At 52.7% G+C, this 9,428-nt stretch overlaps 1 protein-coding gene across 1 annotated transcript in view; it reads right to left on the bottom strand.

Annotated features, from left to right (window-relative positions):
- Positions 1-37: 37 nt before the first annotated feature.
- The window catches only part of Psap (prosaposin), a 33,865-nt gene continuing 24,474 nt past the window's right edge, over positions 38-9,428 (bottom strand). Inside the window, exons 7-14 of the mRNA XM_027931239.3 lie at positions 8,670-8,726; positions 4,982-5,113; positions 3,643-3,738; positions 2,960-3,221; positions 2,714-2,871; positions 2,355-2,435; positions 2,020-2,127; positions 38-992 (exon numbers count right to left, since the gene is read on the bottom strand). Coding sequence (XP_027787040.3) covers positions 957-992; positions 2,020-2,127; positions 2,355-2,435; positions 2,714-2,871; positions 2,960-3,221; positions 3,643-3,738; positions 4,982-5,113; positions 8,670-8,726 — 930 coding nt within the window. The 3' untranslated portion in view covers positions 38-956. The remainder of the gene's footprint in view (positions 993-2,019; positions 2,128-2,354; positions 2,436-2,713; positions 2,872-2,959; positions 3,222-3,642; positions 3,739-4,981; positions 5,114-8,669; positions 8,727-9,428) is intronic.

The following is a 9,428-nucleotide window of genomic DNA, read 5'->3' as shown; positions in this document are numbered from 1 at the left end:
AACTCCTCTAGCAAGGCATCACACACTCAAGCCCAGATCTGGTTAACAGAACTTTATTGTTAAATCACAGAAATTTTAGTGCAAAACAAATGAAAACCACTAAGTTCATTTCATAGCATCTGCTCTGCTTGTCTCTTGGCAACCAGAAGTAGAACAGCTTTGGTGGCCAAACAGGCAGCGGCAGAGCCCAGACAATAGTACCCACTCCACACCCAACAGACCCTGCCTGCCACTCTCTACCAAGCAGGGACTTAGGAGCTGTTATCCACATTTATTTGAAAGGGAAAATTAAAAAAAAAAAAAAAAATCCACAGCAGGGGCAGGGGTGGGCAGAGGCACGAAGCAGGACTCCAGCAGACACTCGAGCAAGCGGTTGCCACCGTGCACAGGACCTCCAGGTACAGCCAGCAGGTTACATTCAGGTGAAATTTCCCCTCCCAACCCAAACCCACAGAACCCCAAACAAGGTATCCCCAGGAAAAGACAGGAAAGCAAAAACAAGGGTCAACCTGGGGCCACCGCACCCACTGACCACCAGTAGCGGCTTCCAAGGTCTCTGCACTGTCCCTATAGGAATTATTTAAAACACCTAATTCTTCTGAACTGCCTCTGGCTGCTCTGTACAACAGGAAAGGGGACACTCCCTCCTTAGGATAGGAAGTGACCTCAGAAGCACAAACCTACCAGCACCCAAGCCTGTCAGGGCTCAGAACAAGGCCCCTGCTGAGAGGGTGGCTCAAGACCTCAGGCCAGTGTGTCCCCCCAGCAGAGGGGACACTGAAGCAGCTATGTTGGTGGGGGGAAACACCTCCCCCGTGACAGCAATGCTACAATAAGGGAGACAAATCGGGAGTGGTCAAAAGGAGGGTCCTGCTCTTATGACAGACAGGTCTGTGAGTTCGTTACCCCAGACACACAAGGAGGGAAAGAGGCTACGGCTTCTCCAAGACGGAATCCTAGTTCCACACGTGACGCTTGCAATGCTCGACAGCCTGGGAGGAAAGAGGAAACGGGGTTCAGGTGACAGGCTCAATTCCTGGCCCATTACATCGCACATCACCCAGGATCTGGCATCATGTCCCAGGTCCAGTGGCTCACACCAGATGCTGAGGACCTCATTCAAAACCAAGGAACACGGGGCCAGTGGAACTTTGGCGCCTCCTAAGGCCAGAGCCCAGTTCAGCAGACGCAAAACCTTTAGTGCGGTACAGATGAGCACCCGAGCAGGCAGGGCCCAGGACCCCTCCACCTACTGACATCTGGTCCCCAAGAACCTGTGTCACAGCTGCACAAGGGCAAATCCACCTCATCACGAGCCATGGCACACCCCAGCTCAGGTCTCTAACCATGGGCACCTTTACCCCCACCGATGGCAGGGTGATGGTGCACATGGGCGGGGACCTGGACAGGACCGGGTGTGGGCCTCTCCCTGCAGTGACCCACAATAACTCCTCCGGGAAACAGTCAAAAGGAACCCAGAGAGGAGGAAAAAGTTAAAGGAACACAAAGTAACAAGGCCAGAACAAATCCCCACCCAGGAACGTGGCATGGGTCACCCAAACGGTGGCTGCCCAGCCAGGATGGTGCCCACAGAGTCCTGGGGCTGCTGGGCAGGGGCTCCATTCAAGAAGACCTCCAGCTGGCCTTGGGTAGGATTCAGGCCAGGCTCCAGGAGGGCAAATGTGCTGGGGTGGGGGGACCCATGCAAGGGTCTGGGCAATGAGTCCCAGAGGCCTGGAGGTTCCCGGAGTGACCTCATGAAGGTCTGACACTATCAGGAGGGGACTGAAGACAGCAGGAAAACAGACATACCAGAGAACACCCAGCACCCTTCACGCCAGAAGACGAGAGGCAGGCAGGCCCGCCTTCGCTGGGCAACTCAGGAGGGGCCTAACTGCCTCTCTGGACTGCGGTTTTCGCACTTACAGAAGGCAGGGTGGAGAGCTGACCATGAGGTCCCTATCAGAGCAGGACTTCCAAGGGGCCACCCACTGGAAGGCGGTCGGCCGAGCTACTCACATTACACTGGGCTGCCGTCTCCACGTTCCGGCACCAGTAGCTGGGGCCCCAGACACACCTCTCAGCTCCCAAGAGCAGCTTGCGGGCAGAGGAGCAGGCCCCGATTTTCTACAGGGGAAAAGAGGGGAGAATCGGGAGCTGCCCAGCCCACCCCTTCCAAAGTCGAAATTAACAGCTTCCAGGAAGCAGCTGCAAGGGACATGCTCTCAGACCCGTGAAGAGGGCAACGGATGGCGCTAGAGGCCTGGGGCCCTGCACTCCCCACTCCCCCAGGCTCCACCTGATGGCCAGAGTCACAGAGGAACCTCCAGCCCCTGCCACCCAGCGAGGCTTACCGAGCACACAAAGGACGGGTCCATCACCTCCACGAGGACCTCCACCAGCACGGGCTCATACTCGGTCACAAACTCATCACACTGCCAAGTAAGAAGGGGACACAGGACCAGGTCTGGGCATGTTTAAGCAGACATGACATGCTCTTCCACCAGTCCCTGTCACTCCTAGGCCAGTGGGCCCTGGGACTCCCTCCCTGAGGACCCCACCCTCTGCCCTCACTAGCAGATTCCTCCCCTCTGCAGCTCCAGAAGATCAACAGGTCATCTCTAAGCCCAGCCAACTCCAGGCCGGGGACAGCCACAGTCTGCTTCCTTCCACTTCCAGGGGCACCGCAGGGAGCCGCCCCAGCCCCTGCTACCTGCTTCTGGTAGGGCTCAGGCAGGAAGCTGCAGCCCTTCTCGAGCGCGGACAGGATCTCCTGCTTGGTGCTATTCTTCTCCAGGTTGTGCTCCAAGTAGCCGACCAGCTTCTTGCACACCTCACAGAAGGGACCGTCCTTCAGGGGAGTCACCCGGGCTACACAAGAGAACACAGGGCTTGATGCTGACACAGTCCTTCCAGACTCAGGAGGGGCCATCCTGTGCCTCGTGTGCCCTGGGCTCACCGGGCAGTGCAGGCGACTTGGGCAGCACGGGCAACTTGGGCAGCGGGGGCAGCTCAGGCAGTCCGATTCGGCCGATCATCTCGAGCTGGCCCTTGCCAGAGGAGCAGAGACGGAGCTCTCTGCACACCTGCTCAGGGTTCAGCTCCTCCTCAAGCACTGACAAGATGTACCCGCTGTATGTGTCCACCACCTCCTGGCACACGGTCGACACAGACTTGGGCAGCATCGAGCACGCCGTATCCAAAGCATGGACGATTTTTTCCTGGAACACAGAGAATCATGCGAGATTTTCCTGGAACACAGAGAATCATGCGCGGTGGGGAGAGACTCTGAAAACAGGAGGACAGCAGCCCACAGGAGGCACTGTCCCTCCCTTGGAAGACCACACAGAATAAGACCAGAGCTGCCCGCAGAACAAGGGTGGCCCGCACCCCCGTAGCCGAGAGGGCCCCACAGAGGAAACAGCCTTTGAAGGAGAGGATGTGGCCGTACACATCCCAGGCTGGTGCCAACCGGTGAGGGGAGCTGGCCATGGCTCAGTGGTAGAGTGCTTGCATGGCACATGCCAGGCCCGGGTTCACCCTTAGGATAGTGGGAGTTAAGGGGAAAAAAGTAAGGGGGGCCAGATCCCTCTCCCCCGCTGAATTCTCCCGCTGGAGCATCCTTCAGGGAGGGCCACGCACCATGGTGCTGTTGTTGTTGATCAAGTCGGCCACCTTCTTCACCACGAATTGACACGCCTTGCACAACACATTAGCATGGGCCAGGATCAGCTCCTCCTGTTGATGAGAGAGAGAGAGACGTTCACGCTGGGACTCAGGCCCTTGCTCCCGCTGCCGTTATAAGCTGCAGAGGGCTGTGGGGACCAGAGCAGGTTAGCAGCACACCAAGGGGCCCTGCCTACTGAATTCAAAAGGATGCGTGGCTTCCTCCACATCTGGGGTTCCACGCCCTGCTGCTGCTTACACAGCAGGCGATCCAGCCCTTCCCCAATCCTCTACCACCACCCCCCTCCTCTACTCCCACACCACCCCAAATCCAGGAATGTGTATTTCAGAAGATAGAAGCAGTCCCCTCCCTCACCCCAAAGAGCTATCTCCCTGCTCTTGTGTCTGGTTCTAATATTTCATCATTCCACATCACTTTGGGAGACAGATGGCAGCCAGGGAACAGAATGAGAGTCACTGTATCTGACAGCTATTTAGAAATCAAGAGTTGTAAACCCATTTCAGGTTTGCTTTTGACTTTCCCAAACTTCATTAACACCTGCGATTCTTTTTCTAGAACCTACCTTTAATAAAGTAAAACACTACTGGGTAGAACCTCATGACAACCCAGGTGCTCTGTCCAGCACAGAGGCACCAGCTCCAAGTGTCTACTGAACACCTCAAGGAAGCTGACGGAACAAGGGACCTGAAGTTGAATTTTGCTTAACTTTGGTTTAAACATTTAAGTGGTCACGTGTTAAACGGTAAACACTGTACTGCTCCTCCGTGCACTCTGGCCGTGAACTTGGTGGGGAGGGTGGGTGAGGGGCTTGGAGCACCTCTGGGAGCAGGAGGCTGAGCTCCCCTTATTCCATCTGACACCTCAACCCTTTCTGTAGCCACACAGAGAAGAAACAGAGGGCACAGGGGCATCATGACCCTAGAATACTACCTGACCACAGGAAGTGCTGGGTTCAAGTTCACTATGGGCTCTTTACCCACGTACAAGCAGTGGGCCCAATGAGGCTTCTACACAAGCCCTGGGGAGGGCGGCCTAGACTCGGTACTATGGCTCCAGAATTGGGAAGGATCCAGGAGGTACACGTGAAAAGGTCAGGGCTGAGCTGGCACTGAAAAACCACTGGATCTGAAAACCACCACCACAGCCTTGGCCCAGGAACACAGCACAGGGTGGAGGTGGGACAGCCATGAGACGCCAGGTAGGGAACAGAAAGTGTGTGACACCTAGATGTGACACAGCATGGAGTGGCCAGCTGTTCCATAGCCATAGTCCACATACAATAACAGCAGGTACCTCGAGGGGATCCATCAGTTCCAGGGCAGGGAGGACGTTCTCGGAGGCCACTCTGGCGGGAATCAGGGTCTGCAGAGGCACTTCCTTGACCTCGTCACAGAACCCAACCAGCGCGCAGATCTCCTTGGGTTGCTGAAAGGGCACAGAACCAGCAGTCAGGCAGAGCCCTCGCCCGCCACCTCAGCCCCTCTCCAGACACCAGGGTTGGGGTGCTGAGGAGCACCCCAGCCCCAGGGTCAAGGCTGACCCCACCCACCCTGACTGGCAGGGATTCCAGACTCAACTTCAACTTAGAAGGACTCATGTCCAAGAGCAGAGCACGTGAGCTAACTACACCTAGGAAGCCATCATGCAGCTCTAGTCAGGGCCACCATAAGGAACAGAGGCTCCCACGGCCTTCAGCATCCCCAAGGACTCATTCTCAGCAGAGTTTGTTTATTCCAGGGGAAACTACAATGCCCACGAGCTAACAGAAAGCCTATGCTGGAGATAGATAAAAGCACACCAGATCTTGCGGGGGCGGGACCATTTAAAACAACATGTTAAAGGGAAAGTTGGGTTTTCTAAAATCCACGTTCTGTGTTCACAACTGCACACAGTACACAGGAGCCCACCCCCACCCCCATGGTGGTGAATCATTTCAAATCACAAGGTCTTCAGACCCAGCCCTCTACACACCATCTGGACACTAGGCAAGAGAAGGAAAGAGTTTGGAGACCCTGACCATTTCACCACGAAGACCAAGCCCAAAATAAGAATGCAGACCCCGTGAACTGTGAATCCAATGCAGCCAGCACCAGCCCCGGGCCTGTGGGCATCTGCCTACCACCACCACACACAAAACCCGTCAGCCCGGGCGCCAAAACCAGGCCTGCTGAGGCCAGAGAGACAGACCAGCAGCTGGTGCTGTTGAAACAGCTCTAGATGTGGGGCTGGGGGCCTGGGTACAGAATATCCCAGATCCTTTCCCTTTGGCACACCTTAAAAACGGGGAGAAAATGTCAGAGTGAGGCTGAAGATACAGCAAGGGTTTTTTTGTTTTTTAAAAAGGAAAAAAAGGTGCCAAGATAGGGGAGAGAGGCTGCTCTTCTCTCAGGATCAGATTTGTTCAGACTCAAGGCAGCAGAGGCAGAAATCCAGGCGTCCCAACCCAAGAGCTCTCCCATTACACTTCCAAAGGCTTCCCAGCGCTCGGAAGAGGCCAAGCTTAGAATGGCCCCAGTGTGGACTGTGGATGTGGCTCCCACAGTGGCCATCTGACATGTCTCCAGACCCAAAGGACCCCATCCATCACCCAGAAGGGCAGAAGCCACAATCAAGAGATTGTTTCCAATTCTCTGGATCCAACAAACAGGGGGACAATGTGTCATTTGCAAGACCAATTAGCTCATGCAGCAGCAGCATCCCGGGATTATGAAGACAGCACTAAAGACATGCAATGCCCACTCGTGTTGTGACAGACACAAGGCGTCCTGCCGGAAGCCAGGCGCCTCAGAGGCCACCCCTGGTTCCTCATCAGCACGCTGGTGGCCTGCACACATGCATGCCACATGTTGATTCTGACTAGAGGGCAAGACTCTGTTGTTTTCCAGACCCCTTGAAGGAGGGAGACCCCAACACTTGAAATGCTAAACTCAGGGGCAGGATGCCTGGCAGAGAGGGGGACCCTTGCCTTTTGCAACTATTCCTTGTATCTGTCAGAGATACCACACTAAACAAAAGTAAATAAAGAAATAAAGCAAAATAACTAGGAGAAGCAGCAGATCACTACTACAAGCAAATTCTCCATCACATACCTGATCCTGCTGTTGAACAAAAAAACAGGAAATCGGAGATGGAAACAACGGAAAGGAAAGGATACAACAGTTAAGAAAAATTAAAACAACAATAATCAAGCAGTCAACAGGGGTTAGGGGTACCACCAAAGCCAAGGGCCACACTCCAGCAGTCTGGCATTGCTACCTACCTGTCCCACTAGCCTGATGGACCCCAAACACTACTCTGGCCCTGGGACAGACCACACTGGCCAGCTAGTGTGTGTGCTGTCCCTATAACCAATACTAAATCATGCTGTGCAGCAAAGTCACTGTGAAGGGTCTCCACCCCCAGAGTCTGACCCCACTGGGCCCTCCCCACGGGTTAGTTATGAGCATTGCAATGGAACTGGACACCAGGGCTGCCCAAATTGGGGGGGGGGGGTAGGTTGTTATAAACACACCACTTGCCACACCTAGCCTTGGGGCAATCTATCCTAGGGCCAGCGACGGCCTGGGCAGCAGATTTGACTACCTATTAAAAGCCTGAGCTTTGAGTCAACAATTCCAGCTTCAGTGACCCACACACTAAGGGAAAGATGGGGATGGGCATAGATATATATTTGGCACTAAGGATGTTTCTCATTCCGAGGGCAAACCTGAAAACAACCTAAACACCTAGCCACAGGGGACTGGTCACACAGATTATGTTTGATCCATACTGTGAATTAATATGCAGCAGCCACATGAAAATCACCTGTACAAAGATAACTTAGTGATCAATAAATCAGGAGGGGGATGCGAACTACAAAATACAAAGCAATATATAAAAAATGACCCCACAGACTTTTATGAAAATGCAAATGATTTTTGTATTATCTGTATTTTCAAAAAATTTTATACACAATATTTATAAGGAAAAATATTCATGTTAGCAACAAGGAAGTACTTCATTAGGTCGAGTCACATCGAAAGCTTATTTTCACCTACTTCAGCTGCACGTCTTCGTAACGTTTGCCTTTAAACATTTTTACAAGGCAGGCTGTGAGCAATGATCCCAAATAAACTGCTGTGCCTGGTTTAGTTGGCAGATGACTGGAGTAGGCAGAACAGGCCCAATGGTCACCCTGCCAGGCTCTGTGGGTCAAGGGTCTCAACTGCAATGACTCAGCCAAAAATGGGCTTCACTGGGTTCCAACGGAACTGATCTATTCTATGAAGGGCCAGAGGTGAGGGACCCCTGTGTTAGGAACAAACTCAAGGACAGACATCAATCCTGATGCAGAAAGGCAGCGTAGGGGAACAGTGCACCCCACCCTGCTCTGGCCCTCAGATTAGATCTAGGAAGGCCAAGCCAGCTCCCCAGCTCAGCATGCTGCAGGCCAGCCAGCTTCTTAACACAGTTCCAACATAGAGGAGCCAGCCCGCTTCCCACGTCTAACAGGGAATAAATGTCCCTGTCACCAGGACACAAGAGACGCCAGTGCAGGAGTCAGGGCCTGAGCAGCCACTAGCTGACCCCACTCCAGGGCAAAGGGCCAACTCCACCAGGCAGGATTCCCACCCTCCCCAGCTCCAAACTCAGGCTGCATGGTGGCAATGCTCGGGGTTGGTCTAGAGAGCAAACGACTACAGATCCCAGGGCTAGAGCCAAATACTAGCAATCTGACGGCCAGCTCGCGGGTGCACAGGCCAGCAGGCCACCATAAGGCAGTCCTGGGATCAAGCTTCTTCCTTCAGCCTTTCTTGGGTGGGGGGGTGGGGGGACTGAGATTGAAGTGGAGAGCCTGCTGGTCAAGGAGGGTTCTTTCTGGCCTCAAGTCAGTATTTTGAGAATTTAAAAAAAAAAGGAAAGAAATAAAGAAACTAAACTGTATCTGGAAACAGCAACATTTAGGACAAAAATGCTAACCAAGGACTCTCCTGCCACCTACCATGTGCATCATCATCTGGATGGCGATTTCAGAGTACTGGCTGATATAGTTCTTGCACTGGAGAGAGAGAAACAGTTCTTCAGTTAAATTAATTACTGCAACAAAGAACCAAAAAACCAAACTAGCCTTTTCAACAGTGCTAACTGCTGATTATCAAGATTCCTACCTATAGAGCCAGGCACGGTGGTGCATACCTGTAATCCCAGTGGCTCGGGAGGCTGAGGCAGGAGGGTTTTGAGTTTAAAGGCAGTCTCAGAAATTTAGCGAGGCCCTAAGCAACTCAGAGAACCTGTCTCTAAATAAAATATTTTAAAAAGAGCTGGGGATGTGGCTCACTGCTTAAGCACCCCTGGGTTCAATCCCTGTATCACCCCTAAAAAAATTCCTATAGAATTTTATAATCTGCTCAAAACAAACTTTAATGAGACAAAAGTGACGTTATTTTATAACTTACAGAAAACGAACAGAGAATGTGTTCTGAAACTGTTTACCAAAAGAACTAAAGAGATTTTGTCTTTCTCTATTTATGGCCAATTTGCCCCAAGGTCGTTCAAATGTTGCTCCGTAGCAGTTTGCAGTTGGGAGAGAACGAAGTTACAGATCCACTGATGAGGAATCCAAGGTTACTCTTGAAACCTTTACACATTCTCAGACAGGGCTGGTTATAAAATTTAAATCCAGACGAGTCAAGAATGATTTTCAATGACCTGATTTCATACAAAGCGAGGCACTGCCAGCAGCCCCTCTCAGAACAGCTCC

Source organism: Marmota flaviventris, chromosome 4 (assembly GCF_047511675.1).
Source record: "Marmota flaviventris isolate mMarFla1 chromosome 4, mMarFla1.hap1, whole genome shotgun sequence".
Taxonomy (NCBI): domain Eukaryota; kingdom Metazoa; phylum Chordata; class Mammalia; order Rodentia; family Sciuridae; genus Marmota; species Marmota flaviventris.
The sequence above is the reverse complement of the archived record's forward strand: the minus strand, read 5'-3'. Positions and strand labels throughout refer to the sequence as shown.